The sequence below is a fragment of the Chiroxiphia lanceolata genome, chromosome 3, assembly GCF_009829145.1.
Source record: "Chiroxiphia lanceolata isolate bChiLan1 chromosome 3, bChiLan1.pri, whole genome shotgun sequence".
NCBI classification, from domain to species: Eukaryota; Metazoa; Chordata; class Aves; order Passeriformes; family Pipridae; genus Chiroxiphia; species Chiroxiphia lanceolata.
The window spans coordinates 91,624,348-91,643,330 of NC_045639.1; the positions used below are offsets into that span (position 1 = coordinate 91,624,348).

The window sequence follows — 18,983 nt, forward strand, 5'->3', positions numbered from 1 at the left end:
CTTGCATCTGAATTATGTCTAAAGATAGTTATAGCTTTGTGACTTGGTACCCATAATTAGATAAATGTTGTTCTGAGTTACACCATTGACTTCTGCAGTTACATAAGTCCAGAAATTGTACATTCTTCTGTGTACCAAGTAATTATGTAAAAGATATGGAAAAGATGGTGGTTTACTGAGTTGAGTATGTTATAAAATCATTTGTCCTGTGGATATTGAAAAACCCCAAGACATGTATGTTGCTAGGATTTAGGCAAGCTTTCGAAGTATGCATTTAATATGCTTGTAATAATATGTGGGTTAGTTTAAATTCAGTTTCGTAATGTAGTAAGTGTTGTAAGTTATTTTCCTGGCACCTGTAGAACATGCTAAATCAGATTACAGTATTTTGTATAATCATAAGCTGTAAGTATAAATATCCAAATTAATACTCTAATGGACTCCTTCAACACCCAGTATATTTTCACTGATGACATTGGAGATGACCAACTCAATCATGGAAGTAGCATTTGTCCTCAATATGTAACCACAATTTTAGTAAGATTTAATTTTGGTAAAAATTGGTGATAATTTCTTTTCAAACCACTGCAAGCATTGTTTAGTTTAACAAATGTTAAATATTTAGAATAATTTTCACTTGGTTGAAAAAAGCATGCCAAACCAATGTGAAACTTTAAACTTCTAGCCACCTAAAATTAGTCCTTTGTAAAGTAAGGCCTTAAAAAAATTCAGAAGCTTTGAAGTCATGACTCAATAGACTTTTTCTATTTCAGTTTCATCATCATTTTCCAGCTCGGAAACTGCTGTGAAACACGTTTTTTCCCACTCTCTCTAACTCCTTACTGTCAGGCCTCTTTGCAGGATGGTGCTTTTCAAGGCTCTGCTCAGTGATGTTTTTGTCCAGATGTTACAGTACCGTCCAGCTCCCTACAGCCAGATGAGTGCTTTCTTTCAGGCCTCCTTGGGGCACATGTAACCTCTTCACACTTCTCTTGCCAGCCAGAGAATCCTTTTTTTTTTTTGCTGCTGACTCTCCATAAACCTTTGAGAAAAAGTTATTCTTGATCAGTCTGCCCCCAAGCAGTCTATTCATTTGGTCCAGCATCAGCAGTTAAACTTTTACCAATGTTGGGCAACAAGGTGAGAAAGGTAGATTTGCTTGCAGATGACTTGGCTGAGATAAAGAACAACTACCCAGCCCTTTCTCAAGTTGCTGATACCCCTTTCTGCAGATAGGTTTTCAGAGCCTGCAGATAGGTATTGCAGCACTCTTGCATTGGTCATGAAGGTTGTGGCCTTCATTCAGGGTGGCCAGAGGAGAAGGCAGCTCAGCTGTGGTGGCCCATTCCAGTAAATGATGTGCAGATGACGGAGGAATAATGTGATGTTCTGAGACCTGTACACCTTCCTCTCCTTCAGCAGCTCTGCTGTTAAATCCCATGTTAGGCATCACCATTCAATGGACATGCTGCTTTCTTTCCTGAGGTGGCCATGTGTAGTTGAGAGATATGGGTCTGACCTTCACTCACTGTTCTCCTGGCAACCATTTCTGCTGGCCACAGATGGCCAGTGGCACCTGACTCTAAATCTTGCCCTGCCCGAGCTGTGTACCCTGCAGACCAAGGATTGAAGTTTACTCTGCCTTTGCTTTAAAATAACTAGAACAGTTCAAGATTTGATCTTCTCAAAGATTTAAAGGTGGAGCTATGTGGCCAGTTGTCCAGTCTATGACTGTAAGTTGTTGTAGGATAAAGCATATTCCACCTGGGAGCTGCAATTACCCGTCATTAGCCATTGCAGAAGCATTCCCCACCATTCAGCATTTGGTAGAGTATACTCTCATGGTATTTTATTTCTCAACTGAACTCCTAGTTGTCTCTTCTGGAATTCTTCAGCAATTTATTAAAAATACCCAAACGTGCTAACCCTCAAGTAAGAAAATGAGTTCTTGGAATTTCTGAGGCTCATCTGGAACACGGCAAGGGTGAGAAGCATTAAGAGTCCTTAATGCCATAAAACTGCCAAGGATCAAATTCCTCTTTTTGTAAGCCATCTCACTGGATATAAAACCTCTCCTGTTGATGGTTCGGCTGAAAGCTGAAGAGCTCTTTCAGAGTTTGAGGAGTGGTTGCCAGTACAGCTCAAACAGCTCCAATTATAATTGTTTGTGCTGGCAAGCCTTTATTTTTTTCCCTTGTTCTCTATCTTGTGTACTTTAATTTTCACTTTCTCTTTGGCTTATGTTTATCTCTCTGTCATTTTGCATGTGACCTTAGGGCTGTGCAACAAAATGCTTGCTGGTTATCTGGTATGCTGCTTTAGTACCATGAAATGATATGCCCCCTTTATGCTAAATGCTCCATTGCTTTTGCTGTGTTACATAAACACACAAAAAAAGAGGGTAAAGGGATCTTAGATACAAAGCTACCTGAAATGTGTTCCTAGGAAGCTTTTGGTAAAAGATACCTGGCATGATTTGATTGACAAAGTGGAATAACTTCTCCTTTACAATAATTGCTGACTATTTGAGACCAATGGTAAAGTATAAATTAGTGTACAAAGGATGAATGGTCTCATCATTTTGCAGACTAACAAATACAGATATTCAACAACATTGCCACTATAATGGGTAATGCACCTGTCCTATGTTAAGAACATAATGCATCTCCTAGTCACAGACGTGCTTGACAAATTACAAATATCTGTGGTTAAATGCAAACCCATATAAATCAGCGTGAGCTATTTCATGTCTCAGTGTTAATCTTTTGTTTGCCATGTCTTAATCTTAACCTCTTGTTTGTGATTAAGCAGTCTCTAAGGTCAAATTGCAGACAAGTGTTGGTCTAATCCTTTATTCATGTTATACTTCTTAGGGGGTTTTGTGCCAGAAAAAGTTTTTCGCTAATCTCCCCATAAAACTTTGCAGCATTGGTGGGTATAAGTTTGCATCTTTGGAGATTTTGTTTAAAAAAAAAAAAAGGAAAAAAAAAGAAAGAAATAGAACAATCCATAGCAGTATTTGTAACAGCTTTGATCATCTGGATCTTTGGCTTAAACTATTGCTGAGCTTCTATTCAGTTCTAGTCAGGTGTCTAAGACAAAGCCTTTGGTGTGGTCTTTGCTATGTTGTGATGGTTCTCATAGGCTTCAGTGGTATTCTCTTTTAATGCTTTAGAATATCATCTGTCTATGCTCTGGCAGACAGGTTTTAGAATAAATTTCAATTTCCCTCTTCTGAGTCTGCAGTGTAATCGTGTTACCTGTGTCTCTTTCCTTTGGATATATTGCTTTATAGAATTTCTGTTAGCTGAAAGTGGTCATTTTGTCTTTAGTTACTCACACTTTCATTTATTATCCTCTTCCCTTAACATGGAAAATTATTTTGCTTAGGGTTTTTATATAAAAAAACTCACAACTGATAAAAATGTAATTTATCAGTTCTGTTGTCCCTGATCTGTTCAAGAGCACTTTGGTTCAAGTTACTTAAAAAGTTAAAGTGACTATAAAGGTACTATTTGGTTAATGGAGAAAAAAAAGGAATAGCAGAAAGAACTGTTAATAGAGAGATGATAGCCTTCTCTGGAACAGCTGGTAAGTATTGTTAAAATGATTATTAAGTCTCAAAAATACATATTTCTTACCTATTTCTAGGAAGATCAAAAGGCACAAAAACTACTAATCATCTGTAGAGGTATACTTGGAATGGATTTATTCCTAGCTAATATTTAGAAATGGTTAAATTCTAAGACTACTGTAGTTATACCAGCTATGACCTGTAATGCAGAAGTAAGGCAGGATTGTTGGGAGCACTGGTCTTACAACTAGTGTTTCAGAACTGATTCTTTTATTTTTGCTGTCTCTTTTTTTTTTTTTAAATTCTACTTCAGAATCCCCCGATTTTTTGAAAAATTGAATTACCTACTCTTAAGGAAAAGTGTTCAAAATTTAGGGTGTTAATGAAAGAGGATATGCAAGATCAGGGACTTTCTAAATTACTGATTGCATTACAAAATGCGATAGTCAGCTGTAAAATAAAAATATGTGTTTCTTCTGACCTATCTTGAATTAGATTTGGTTTGAAATTTTTTACAACAGTCAGTGTGCCACTGAATCTACAGGACTTCGGACATAACAGAGAGTGCTTTAGGAACATTTTCTCTTTGAAAGAAGGTGGTATAATGCTGACTGTTAAGCAGATGTAAACAGTTGAAAGGAAATACATATTATGTCACACTTCATTAAAGCTCAGTTAAATAGTCTAATATAGAAGCCTCGGTGCTCATGTGTATTAATTTAAATATATGCTTGCTATGGAAATTTAAATTTTGAAGTATTTTTAAGCAAGTTCTTAACCCCTGTGAAGTTTGTGGAGGGCGAACACTGGCAATGTACTTGTGGTAGGTTGTTTAGATACATTTTCAATAAGACAGCATAAGGACTTGCAGTCGGTCACTCAAATGCTGGATACTTGTCTTTAACATTTTGCATAATTTTTGCTTTACCAAGATAGTATTTTTTTTAATATATTTTAATATTATTATGCTATGATCTCTTTAACCATATCTTATTGTTATTAGACATCTTGTTGTTAAAACAGAAACTATATTTGTGTAAAATGAAATTAACCTTGGCCTGTTGCACTGCGAAGTCCTGAATAATCTTTACTGATGAGAGAGAAGAAACAGAAGTATATATTTATGTGTAAAAGCCATTTGTTTGTACAAACACAGTGATGTAGTTCACAAAGATTTTTTTTTTAATGTATTTTTCTGTTAATTAAGGGTGGCCACATCAGGACCTGACTCAGGCTCATGTGGAAGTGTGCTTCAAATCAATGAGTCCTCTGGCCTTAGCTGAAAGTCACTTTTCCAAAATAATTTTTCTAAGCTAACTAGAATACAGCTTTTTCATTTTCGGTAAAGGGAGTAAATATTGTAAGTGCATCTGTACATTGAGCATGCTACAAATACAAATTGAGGTAATGAAAGAGTCATAGCATAATGTTTACTTTGAAAAGAAACATGTTAATATTGTGCTTGTACATAACTGCCCATCTGTCACTGTATTCTGTAATGTTACAGTACAAAATTTTCTAAGCATTACTGTCAAATTTTACCTCAGTGCCCTGAGAGTAGGCAACAGTGAGGAACTGTATTCTTGGAAATTCTTTGGAGACACATCCTGGTTCTTTGCTGTATTATTCATTCTAGATCCTGTTAGTAAAATGTGTTAGTAAAACTTCGGTGGAACTGGCCCCTGGGGATAAAGTCTCTGGGTTTCGTTATTGCAATTCCTTTCCAAATAAGCCTGGGAAACTCAATGGTAACACCTGATAATGCCTGGCAAGTCACTTGGCAGTTCTTTCTCAGCATGAGAAATCATACACATCTGCCCTTGTTGATGTGTGCTGGTTTTAGTAGATTTCACGTATCCATAACAAAAAGTGGAAGCTTAAAAAGATTTTTTCCAAACAAAGTATGCTGGAGATTAGACTTGCTTGCAATTTAAAAGTGTGTATTTCTACCTAGTTTTAGGCATAGGTGCTTCTTGGCTGTTACATTCAGAGCTACATAGAAATGCCTTACAAGAGCATGGGAGAAGGATAAAGCTCCATTTTTATAAACAGTAATCTTAAGGTCAGTTTTCTAGATAAATGAGCTTTTATGATTTGTTTCACCTTTATCTGCCAGAAGGTTTAACTGTTTCGAAGTTTCAGCCCTGGTACGCAGCATCACTGCCCTGAGCAAGCTGTTGTGCTTGTATGATAGCATTGAAGCAGCAGGTTATTTATAGCTGACAAATCAGTGAAAAATCACATCGGCTGCTATGAAAACTCCACATACAAATAAAAATTTGACCTCCAGCAAGCTGTCAGAGCAATTTCTGATCCTTTAGTTTAATCTTCCCATTTGTGAATCGTTGGATATGCGATAAAAACATATGAAGTGCAAAACAAATCTGCTACCTAAATCCCTGCTATTTACTGTGCTGCTTGCTTTTGGATTTGGAGTGTAGCTAATAGTTTCAAAGGTTGCTACGTATTTTTCTACTTTGTCTTGCTTAAGTTGCTAAGTGAAACGAGAAGTTAAAAGGCATGTGAGAAATTTCTATTGCTCATAAATGCTATGTCATCTCTGTGAAAAGCAATCAGCATTACAGCCCAATGCTGAAGCAGTGATGTTTATTTAAGAGGATTGGTGGCCAGAAATAAGCCACAGTGTCTAATCAGACACAGGCCCTGCCTGGGCACTGTGCCACAGAGTTTATTGCGTGTGCATTTCTCATAAGCAAAATGGCTACGTACTGAGGCGGATGGATGTGAAGTCTGGAAGAAATTACAGTGTCAACAGCAGTTCTTAACTTTCTGAGGAGGATTTAAGTGTGTATATATATATATACTGGAATGAATGAGACTGTGCGGCTGTGAGTTACAGAAAGCCAAATGGGGAATGTCTGTGGATGTGTGAGGGCTGAAAAGGAAGAACAGTGTTTAGATCCTGCCAAAGCTCCCTTAAGTCCAGATAAACATTCTCCTGGAAGAAAATATTTCAGAAGAAAAAGAAGAAAGAAATCGACAGAGGAGGGATCAAGTTCAGTGTACGTTAAAGAAAATGAAGAAAAACGACAATATGAAGTGGAGATTTCAGCAAACATTGAGATTCACCCGAAGGGTGTGGGATTGGCTGATTCCTTCCCCGGGAGAGTGACAGTGGCTGGTAATGCTCTGCCTGTGAGTACAGACCTTTCAGTTGATATTGTTAAAGCAAAAGTTTTACTAGGTGAAGCAAAGAGTGATTCTCTTTGTGGGGAGAGCTTTCGTGGTGATAATCAGAGGCTCACCAAGTATGATGAAACAGAGTCCTGGTTAAAGAAACAAGACAAGAGGAATTCAGAGAAACACTGTATAGGTAAAAGGAAATACTCAGAGGATGGCAACAGGACAGAATTAGTATTCCTGAAGAAATCTAGTGGTCTTTGTTATGGAAAAACAACTACCTTGGATTCTGCTATCCACACTTTAGGCAGACAACATGAAGAAGCTGAGTTAAACATAACTTCTTGCAGGATCACTGAAGATATTTCAGAAAGCAGTAAGTCTGCAAAGTTGCATCACTTTCTTTCCGAAAGCAAAAGTGATACACTACTTGAACAAAAGAGCTTTTATCCTGATGCTATGCTTTCCCAATTGACAAAAGAAAAGGCATTATTTAGCACTCCGCCAAACAGGAGCAAGGTAAATATTTTGGTGCAATACATTATCTTTGAAAGTTAGCTCAGAATAAGATTTTGAACAATATTTTTTCTATTACAAAAATATCTTCACTTTGCTGTGTATAAACCTTTTACCCATGCTATGATACTACAGCTAGTTGTAGGACAGAACATATCACTTGACCTTTTTCAAAGGCTAATTAATAACTGTACTTTAGGAGCATTGATATATCCGTGTACTGTTTTTCTGTCTATAGTTTTATCTGTTTCCTAATTTAGGAAAGAGATTTTCATGTTAAAATGTTGCTAGAAGGTGGAGTGCATTTTAGAGAGTTCTTATTCAGTATCTGCAGTAAATTTTCTTACCAACTCTTGGTGGTCTTGTATCAAGGAAAGGCATATTTCTAATTCTTTTTAGTTCTGACCAGTAGGAAGGGAAGAATGATAGAACTACATAGACAGCCTCAAATAGAACAAGTGAACATCAATCATGTTAATAATTCTCTACACTTCTTTTAAAAGATCTTTCCTCCCAAACTGTCTAGATGACCTATTAATATTAATTATTGAAATTCCATATTCCTCTAAGGGTAGGATTATTTTATTTTTACAATAAAAGAAACCAAAACATGATCTTAGTTGCAGAATTCAGAAATTCTTAGTTGCAGAAGGAAAGCAAATTTTTGGTATCCATGCTTACCAATTCCATACATATATCAGAGCAACTGAAATCTGTATGTGTGGGTCAAATGCTGATAGCAGGATCTGGTCTAAAACCGAATCCCCTTTCTCAAAAGAGACACCTGAGCTTTGACTTGAATGAACAGAGGGAAGGGGCATATGCCGAAGGTATTATTTCTGGCAAAGATCTAACTAAACTTCTGTTGCTTCTGTAATTTCCTTTTGTAACAGAAATCAAACAATACTTTGTCTGAGCTTAGTTTTTAAACATAGATAACACACCCAATTACAACACGCAGTGCACACTAGTACAAATAGCCTCCTAATACACATGGAGATCTTTGCCCTCCTAATCTTAGCTGGAATTCAGGAGGGGCTTAGGAATGTTCTTTGATTTGAACAAAACGTCATTGCTGAGTAAGAGGGTATGAGGCCTTGTCTGTTCAGCCAAACATGGCTGTGTTTTCCTGTGTAATGAGAGTAATACAGTTTCTAATACTGCTGCAGTTATTACTCCAACCAAGAGTATAACTCTCGTTACCACAGAGGAAGGGGAGGGAAAAAAAGAAGATTTCTGTTGAGCACCTACATCAACACTGATGTTGAGAAAACACTGCATAATGATATGAATATGAAAACTACTGACACATAAAGCTAAATGCCTCAGTTGCTGAAATGTCTGACTTTCAGTTCAGTTCCTTTCTCAACCCAAGATTCTCAGTGTAAGTAATTTTAAGAGCACCAAGGTTTGACCTGTAAACAAATACAGGAAAAACTAGATTACAGACTTTAATTACTTTACAAAGTCATGGTCACTTTCTTTCTGATTGCTTTTGAGAACTAACCAAGCATTTTAATGTCTTACATTTCTGTCTTTTATATACTGAATAGAGCTGTTATTTATGCAAATCCACAAAGTTCCTGTTACCAACCAGCCTGAGCTGACACACAAGGTTTGCAGTTACCAATCTCAATTTTTACTATTTTCTTTGCCATTATTACAGAGATCAGTAGCCTTCCCTCACCTTGTCAACTTATCTATGCCTGTAATCTAGTCTTAGCTTACACAGTGCCTGAGATAATGGAAAGCATGATGGCTTTTCAAACAGAGGCCACAGGAAACTCATTGGTACAGCTGGATGATTTGCACTGCCATAGAGATATGATGTTTTACTCTCTGAAACAGCATAGTCCCCTCTACTGAAACATATTCTTTGAGTTTCTTTCTGTGGCATGGTTTCTTATTCATGTAAAAAAAATATGATTTTGTGTTCAAATATATGCTGCTGCAATTATCTCTGTTTTCCTGTTTGCAAAACAGCTTAGAGGGGTGTTCTGAAGCATTGCTTCTGACTGCTCACTAATAGCTTTGAGAAAAGTTTCTTACTCTCTGCTGAGGCCTAATTTTTACAGCTCTTGTTCCTAATACAGGATGGTGAATTCCTCAAGGAAGATGTGCTCTGGTATTGTTCTAACTCAGGCCTGTAGTAGAGCAGATGGCAGTTAAGGTCAAGAAGTTGTGAATGAAGATTGAAACAGGCTTGCTGCAGCAGCTCCCCTTCTCAGTGATGGTTTAGGACAGTGCAGGTAGAGTGCAGGTAGAGAAAATCAAGGCTGTAGTTTCAACTTCTCTACAGAGGATACTGCCATTGTGATATTTGCTATTTCATGTGTTGAAACAAGACATGGCTTTCATTCAGTATCAGCAAAAGATAGCTACCAGCTCATGTTACCACCAGTTTTTGGTGGTTGTCAGCTTCTGTTGAATTTGACTTAGTGTATCATATTATCTATCAGTATAATTGTTTTTCCAAGATAATTTGTGGAAGTTTCAGTTCTGATTTATGGATGTAAATTTTTTTTTTCAAAAAAAAATCTAATATGTAAACAGAATCATTCATCTACTTCCAGTATTCAACTGTTGTCTTGGCAGCAAGTTCCTCAGCTGTTTCGTTGCCATGCATCTACATAGGGTTTGATGCAGTGTTTTTCTTACCTCATCTACAAGACTAATAATAATCTACAAGAAGAAAAAAACCAAGCACATGTATTAGAGTCATGTTAAAGGCAATATTTTTAAGTTAAAAAACGTAGATTATTTGGGATCAGCATATTCAGTGGAATACTTCTGGCTAAGTAGCCCTCTGTTTATTGTTGCAGTTGTCATTGCAAATAGTTGTAAGATAACAAGATACCTTCCGACTATGTCCACCATCATATGATCATGTCTTATTTATTCGTGTAGAACAGTCAAATGAGAGAGAAATGCCAGTTGGTCTTCTGGAATGTGATTTGCAGGGCAAAGGTGCAAAAGTCAGGAGTTTTGCTTTATTGGCACAGTATTGTTTACTTCCTTGTAATACTCAAAAGAAACGGGTGTAATCTACCTTAAATGCTCATGAATGAAGGAGATCTGTAATCATTGATGGAACTAAAAAACTAGGGCTGGAAAGACTCTGGACAGCTCTACAGGTGATCTCTGTACCCAAAGGCAAGATAGCTTAATGAAAACCATTCTTGACTGACACTTGTTCTTCTGTGTCTGCCTTATTGGTGGTTTCACATATTCTCTGAGTGATTTTTCTATTGCTTATCTGTCTTTTCTATTGAAAAGTGGTTTTAGCAGAAGCTTCTCATGCTTATTATCATTACTTTTTTCCCTATTCGTAGAAGAGTTGATTTATTTTCTTTATTTTGTGCAACAGCATTTGTCATATTTGAAGACTGTATCACATCTCCCCTTGGTTTTCCCTACTTTAGACTAAATAAACATAATTTTTCAGTGTTCCTAACAGGTCACATATTTTTAGATCTTTGTCATTTTTATTTTCTCTTCCTATCTGCTTCAACTCATCTGGTATTTTTTGAAGAGTTTTGCTCAAAGCTGCACTCTGTATTTCTCTGTGTTCTTCAGATTTTTCTGGTTTAAGCTAGGTGACATCTGAGTACATGTATACATCACATCTCTATCCCATTATATATTTTTGTGCAGTGAAGTACATTAAGTCAAGTTTAGACTTGTTTCAAAACATATAGGATAAGATGAAATCAGAGGAAAGACATCTTACTATCTATATGAGTTCTGGTCGTTTTCTGTTTGCAGTGTAAAAATGAGTCACAGAAATCCAGCACCACTGCTGATTTCTTTTGGAAAGTCTTCTCCACCTTGCTCTTTGGGCTCAAAACTGTATCACTGAAATCAATGGAAGGAAAGAACTTGAGGCTTTTTGATACTGTGTGATGAAAAGAGAACTGACAGGCTGAGAAAAAGCATGTGCCATAGCAGAAGTGAATGAGTTCTCCCAGTGACAAGCAAGAGAGTATTTAGTGCCAATTAAGACTTTGATCCTGAAATAGAAGGGATGTGCAGAGAATTACCTCCATTGCTTTCTCTTGCATAACTTTTAATTCACAAGCTTTGAGATAATTTGGAGAACTGGATCTCTAGCAAACAATTGTTAAAACTCGTGCAAACTCAGTAATTTGTTCCACGTTTAATGAACAAATGTCCGCTAGTAACAGTTTACAGCGAGTAAATGATAGGTTTGTGAGATATGAAAGGTTCACACAAATTTTGTTTGGAAGGACAAAATTTGACTAGTAGAAGATTTGATTGCCCATTAACTTATTTTCTGTTCTAGTATTCATAATTTAATAGTCCTTCTGTTTTTCTGCTATGGAAAATGATATTAGAAATATTGATGGTAATGCACAGTTGTGAATGAGTATCTATACTATCCTTATGGGGCTATCAAAGGAAAAATGTGCACACTCTCTCCCTCTCTCTCTCTCTGACACCTTATTTTGTGGTGGTAGAATTTTACTTGTTAAGTAGTTTCAAGTTATTAGGGCATCTTGCAAAGTAGTGCTTATATTTGTAAGTGTAATAAAATATAGCCCTTTGACTCACCATTTCCCTCAGTGTATTTTTATACTTTTAAAAAATATTAATTCCGTGTTTTGAAAGTCTGAAATGTTAGCCTTGGAGTCTGAAATACTTTATTTAGAGAACATAAGTGCTCAGGCTGTTTCAGGTCTCAGGCTGATGTTAGTGTTCCTTAACCTGTAGTGAAATGGGCTACCTCCATGAGCGAAAAGTAGTTTCAGTTTTTAAACCCAGTCTAGTTTATTCCTTTTTCTTCAGATGGCTAACCAGGGTAGTGAATGGTGCTTGGAAGATTTTGGATAAAAAGCGTGTTGATCTCCGTTTAAGGAGCTAAATTAAAGTTTTAGCCATCCAAAATTTCAACAGTGAGCTTGCCTAGTGATCATGTTCAGAGTAAGAAATGTTCTCTTTGTGTTTGTGTATGTAACAACAGATACAAGTACGACCTTCAGAAGTTGCCTTGATATTTGAAATTACTTGTTTCCAGAGGAATCTAATGTGCACTCAAACATGCTGTGTTAGCACTCTGTGCAGTCTGAAATGTACATAGCCATCCCTGGTCAATTAACCGTGAAGGAGACTGAGCGTTTGAACTTAGCAGTAAGGATTGACCATTAGCAAATTATGTTGTTAGCTTGCTCATGCTAGAGTATATTAAAAAATCTGATAATTAAGGATTATACACAGAAGACTCTGAAAATGACAGGGAAAAAATATAGGGTTTGGGGATTTTTTTTTTTTTTGCTAGACATCTGGCACTTCCAGATGACATCATCTCTTTCAGAAGCGTTGTCCGGATAAGCAGTAAATGGTTGACTTGGTTTATATTGTGGTCTGGTTGTTCTGTGATGAATAGAAACTAAAGCTACTGAAACAACACTTGGTTTGCTTTCTTGCTTTGAAATACCAAACAAGAAAACTAACCCACAGAAAAAAGGTCTTACACTACAGATAAGTTCCCTGCATTTTTACAAGAAAATTTTCAGAGTGATTTTAAGTTGGTCTTCTGCCACATTGGATTATCTGTCGTCTTCACATACACAACTCATCCCGTCTGTATTTTTTGCAATTTCATGTAGTACTCTTTGCAGGATTTTGATATCTAGAAACTTACAAACAATCACAACTGCATGTGTTCTCTTCTGTGTTTTGAACAAAAAAAGGTGATTTTTTCCTTTCTTCTTTCTTAAAAACCTGCAGTGTTGAAACTGGAGACAATAGGATGCAAAAAATGCTCTCAAATCTTCTGAGGTTATTTATGTGCTAGTTGAACAGTTAAAACTGTTTTGCTTTCTAGCATTGGTGCCTGTATTTTTCCCTTACCTACATATCTGAAGAACTGTATTCACAACTTTTGATTTGTGGATACTTGAATAGAAAATAATGTAAATTAATTTTTTCCTACATTAAAGTTACTTGCAATTTACTGTTTAGCTGTAGATGCTCATCATTGCCTAAAAGTGTGAAAGGTGGTAAACCAGAAATTGTAGTGAGCACTACGGAAAGCTCCATTGCCCTGAGATCTCCAAGGCTCTTTCTTTAGTCACCTCCTTCCTACTGCTTCCCACCACCTCATCTTAGGCAGTGACATAGCAACATCAGTAGGCAAGCTACATCTCTTTCTTCTTGGCACTGTGTTTTGTGTGGCTCTAATGTGAGGAAACCCAGTAATTTCCAGCCTAGCCTGTTGAAATTCCCCCTGTCAGAGCCCAAACAGAAGATATCTTTGTGTGCCGAGACTTTGAGGCCAGAAGACATTGTTATGACCGTTCCATCTGACCTCATGAACATAACTGTTTACACTAGAACAGTATTGCTGGAATTGGCACAGCTCAAGCTAAGGCTCTTCTGCAGCTAACTTGAGCACCCAGAGTTGTCTGTGGGCAAACCTCCCCTGAGCCCTGGCCTCAGGCTGGCTCCAGAGCCAGAGCAGATCTGTCTCTCCCTGCAGTGCTGGGTGTATGCTTGTGGCAGGGCAGCCTCTTCCAGGTGGGCTCACAGAGGTTCTTGGTGTCCACCCACAAACCATGGTGTTGTCTCAAGCCTTCTTGCCTCTGCTTAAGCACCTCTGCCTGCTTTTTGTAATGGCTAAGCTACAGTACTTTGGTGCTTATACTGTTCCTTGTAGTACCTGGGTTCCTAGCATTCTTCATGATAACTCTATATTATCTCTTCTTGTTTGGATAAGTCGTAAAAGGTGGTCACTTAGAAGAAGGACAACATATTTATATAGTGGTAGTTTTCTAAGCAAACTGACTGAACTTCATTAGGGGAAAATTTAATGTACTATAATTTAATGTACTATAAATTAGTATTTGAATGTAAAATTCCCAATATTTGCTTGCTTTCCCTGACATGAAGTTGATAACCCTTAAATAGTACAACCTGTTGATCCTCGTATAATGAGCTAAATTAATGTTTTAGCCATCCAAAATTTCAACAGTGAGCTTACCTAGTGGACATGTTCAGAGTAAGAAATGTTGATAATACTTAAATAATATGAAAAGAAGCTTTCTTTATCTGACAAAATTTTTATTGATAATCTGTCAGTCTTTCAGTAATTTGTAAAATGCTTCCCAGAAAATTTTGTCCTAAAGCATTTATTATCAGCTTTCACTCTAAATGACTGTTTTGTTATGGAATTTTAGAACAGCATATACTGTAAATTAACTTTTTTTAAGAGAGGAAGTTTGTAGCTAAATGAAGTGTATGAATAATGTAAATATGGCTATTGTATAGGTGGGACTATATACATATAAAACACATTACATTTTATAAATAATTATATAGCATTTATGTATAATAAGTATTATACATAAAAATAGATTATATTATCTCCATAAAATAGACATAGTTAAGTATTTTGCATTATGAAATAGTATTATATTGTCCCCAGAAATTAGGAGATTGAGAACTGGCTAACTGAAGAAAATTGTGAAGCTATGAATTTTGTATTTCATATTGAAGACACTAAGAGTACGTGAGCATAAAATATGAGTGTTAATATAGTACATGAATAATCATCATATTCATATATGAAGATAACAGACAATAAATTCTTCAGCAATTCAGAGTGATTTCCTGCAATATTTTAAATATTATTATGGGTTAGATGTAACTGTAATGTTTATATTAACTTTATTTTAGATATCTGATATCCATGTTACTGGAGAGTCAGAGGACATGTCTGCTAAAGAGAGACTGCTCCTGTGGTCGCAGCAAACAACGGAGGGTTATGCTGGAATACGTTGTGAAAATTTCACTACCTGCTGGCGTGATGGAAGATTATTTAATGCCATCATTCATAAATACAGGCAAGTACTCCATTTGTTCTCTCAGAAACTATTAATTGCAGCATTTTAGTGCACATAGAGGGGGCTCTGTGGTTTATGCCTGTAACAGCTGTGGAGATGACACTGACTCTTCCTGGGTGATTTACTGCCAAAGGATGCCTCGTTATCCTTTGCATGCCCCTCCTTCCTCAGAGGAGTATCTCCATGAATCCTATGCATCTCTCATGGGGCATCTCCAAGCAGCTAAGAAGAATGTTCCCAGAGTTCAATCTTCTCCACAGTCCCTTTTTGTCATAATGATATTTAAAGGTACGGTAGAGGCAGAACTGATCATCAAAATCCACAATTGTGCTGCTGGGAAAAGCTGTCAACTACTGCATGACCTGGGATATGTCTGAGATCCCTTGTATGGCTTTACCATGTCCCTGGAATATAGAGCTTCTTCAGTGTTTATGCTTGAAGCCCAGATCTACTCTGAGATGCATCTCCTATAAAATGGCAGAGTATCCTCATGGCTGGCTTGAATGTTCTCAGTCTGAGAAGGGATTTGTGCTACTGTATGCTTGTGTGACTACACTCTTACAAAGTGAAGCAGGCATTGTTAGAGCCACTGCTGGCTGTGACTACGGGCTAAAGGATACAGTATGTTAACTTGAAATATAGCTGAAGATGTCTGCTGACAGGAGAGGCTTTCTAATTCTGGGTTCGAAGTGAGAACAGGTCTCTCTTGAAGAAGCTGACTTTGGTATCTAGCTCGTCAGAGGAACAAGATTTAGTCATTGCTGTGCTCAGTGTTCCCTCTTGGTTGGCAGCATCTCTGTCTTATTGTGTATTTTTTGGTTCCTGAACTGAATAAGAAGGTTTGTGTCTTAGAGGACCACATGGGAGAGTGTTCTGGCTGCTGGCCTAATTAGTGTGTACTGACTTGTCCTTCACTACACAAAGCTTTCTGGGTTTTATCATAGCATATGTAGTTTGTACTGTATGCCCTGGAGCATATCATAAGGAAGTCTAAGAGTACACAATTTCCTTGGTATAAGGTGAAAGGGTATCCCTAGTAAAGCCAAATTTGGTGTGTTTTCATGCAGCTATAGGGAACAGAGCCTCCAACAGAGTATTCTGTTCTTGGATTTCCTCTCACGAGACTACTTGGCCAACCACAGAAAGAAGTCTAGGCAGACATAACACACGTTGTCCTTGTAGGGATTAGGACACTGAAATAAAATGTGAGACGAGTCAAGCAGGTGCAACCTTTTCCTCACAGGCTGTGTGTAAAGGCTGTAAGCATCACGTATAGTGCTCAAAGTCCCAGAGAAGTTAGCTGTGGCAGTGCATAACTTTGTGGTAAAATTAAGCTGCATCTGAATCAATGAGGTCTTTTTCTGACTATGCTTCTGTTCTGGGTAGCCAGTCGGGGAGGAGGTGCATGCCAGCAAGAAAGTCTCTTTTAGTAACATTGGCAAGACAAAAGGAAATAGCTGGCAAAAGACTAGACTGTTTTACTTCAGGACAGAGCAGCCAAAAGAATGAACATAGCACAGGCAAGTATTTGTAAAAATAAACAATATGAAATATGCAAAGAGATTGGAGAGAAAAAACCAAAGAGTTTAATGAGATGGAATAATGGAAAATATTTTCCAGAGCTTCTTCATATCTTACATAGAGCAATGTAGCTTTTACATACATCTTACATAGAGCAGTGTAGCCTTTACAGCTCAGCAACTAGTAGTTGTGGTACAGTTCAGTTAATAAATAATGAAAAACTTGAATTCTGTCCTCCAGCTGTATGAATGTTAATGCCTTCGGGTATGACTGAGTTGCTTTGCTGGAACAGTGTTTCTGGTGTTGCTCCATGGGTTTCATTCACAGTGTTTTAGTGGGGAAGGACGGGCACCTTTGACATAAGCGTGTTGCACAAAGCAAATGATTCATTGGTTGAGGAGCAGAGTCCCCATTTTATGTGCTTCTGTGCCAGTTTCCATTTAGCTTATCTTCTTCCTGTAAGCATAACTTCTCCACATAAGGATCCCGTGTCCTTCCAGGGAATGTTTACCGTGCTTATCTAACGTGTTTTTGCTTTGAGAGGTTACAGGTTCTTGGATTCCATGTGCTGATTAAATCAGTGAGATTCTTCCACTGATTTTAGTGAGTTTCTATGTTTCTTTCCTTTGCTGTTTTGTACCATTAAAACAGAGATAATAATTTCCAGCTATTGCTCACAAGATAGGAATGATCTTCCTAAACAATCATCTGATATTTTTAACTACAGTGTTTTACTCCAGAGAGCTCTTCTAAAGCTTAGTTTGTGTTCTGAGCAATACGTATGTTAAACACTAAAAAATTCAGCACATTTTTGGCAGTGGTTCTCCATTTGCTCTGTTTATCTGTTCGAGTAGCTTCCAGTTCATGGATCACAGGTGGTCTCAGAATTTAGGCTGAGCATCCTGCAGATGCTGCTGGCTGGTGTACTCGATCAGGGTGGATGAGCAGTTGTGCCTGCTTGGGTGGGACTGTGATGCTGCCACTGTGGAACACCCCCCTGCCAGTCATGGTGCAGTGTGGCAACCCCCCTGCACCAGGTGTTCTGTGTAACTGGAGATACCTCTCCCTAGAGAAGCACTATGCACTCTGGGCTGGGAGGAGTATCTACTCTCTGTGAATGGGGGACGGGGCTCTTCAGGTGGGACATGACGACTTCCAGTCCTGGAAGGGATTTAATTGGACTCGGACTTAATTTTAAGGGCGTGACACTTTGTGCTATGACAGTAATAACCAGAAGGCTCAAATACCCAGGCGTGTATCTAGAATTGCAGCTGTGCTGAGCCACAGCAAGTTGTGTGTTGGATAGAGAGCACATGCTTACCCAAGCCAGGGCGCAACGGTGGGGGCTCCCCAAGGAGGTCTGTCAGGGCAGGGCCTGGCAGCCAGGACCTGTTCCACTGCCCCAGCTGGGAGCAGGGCAGCTGAGGGAGGGCACCAGGGCTGCCCCAGCCCTTGGCATCAGGGACCTTTCTGGGGGTGTGCTGAGGCTGGACTGGCGTGTGTGCTGCTCTCTGGTTGGCTGCGCCACTGCAGGGGCCACAGCTCAGCCACAGGCCAGAGGTAAGAGCACCAGCAGCTCTCAGAGGATAGGAGTCACAGTGCCTCTCAGCTGAACCTGGCTGCAGACAGGCAAACCCCATGCTCACAGCCCTGACACCAAGGCTGAGAGGCCTTTTCTGGCTACACCATCAAGAATACAAACTACACAAGAACAAAATGATCCCCACAGTCAGTTGTCCATGAGACAGGGAGATGTCACTATCTGGTTCTAGGTGACAGGACGGGAGTGGCAGGTCATAATTACCTCCTCTCCAGGCATAAATGATTTTTTTAAATTGCAAGTATGCACCAGCTTCAAGACTTCAGGAAATTACTGAAGCTGTGAAGGGTTGGGCCATGAGCTGGGCTGTGACTCATGCACCAGCAGGCAGGGAGCCTCTCCCTTCGGTGGAGCTGGCAGCCTGCCTGCTTTTAATGGTGGGTTAGAATTGTTTCTTTTTTTTTTTCTGTCTTGACAGAGGATCCCAGTACCTTTTGATGCAAGCTAGCTAAAATTTATGATGCAGAACTGCAAGAATAGTGCATGGATATGTCATATCTCCCTGTTCCCTCCAAGAAGCATGGGAGAAGCCCCATAAGGCCAGGGTTTCCCTGTCATGACTAACTAATACGCACTGCAGCATCTTGGCAGAGATTGGTGGGTTCAGTGGGTGATCCAGGTGCCTTCCTGTCTCCCTGTCCTTCCTGCACCCACAGCCATGCTGGCAGTGCTCCCCGTCCAGTGTCAAGCAAGGGATGTGGGCAGTGTGCAGGTGCTGTATCACATGCACTGAAGTCAGTCACCTGCTCTCCTGAGCAAGTGCAGGATA

At 38.6% G+C, this 18,983-nt stretch overlaps 1 protein-coding gene across 31 annotated transcripts in view; it reads left to right on the forward strand.

Annotated features, from left to right (window-relative positions):
• Positions 1-18,983, forward strand: part of DST (dystonin) — a 306,991-nt gene that overhangs the window by 119,491 nt on the left and 168,517 nt on the right. For 30 of the 31 annotated variants that reach the window (XM_032682528.1, XM_032682533.1, XM_032682525.1 and 27 more), the window contains one exon: positions 14,927-15,093. In XM_032682528.1, coding sequence (XP_032538419.1) covers positions 14,927-15,093 — 167 coding nt within the window. Of the gene's footprint in view, positions 1-6,256; positions 6,731-14,926; positions 15,094-18,983 lie in introns of those variants that run through there. The other variant, XM_032682541.1, reaches the window with a different exon arrangement.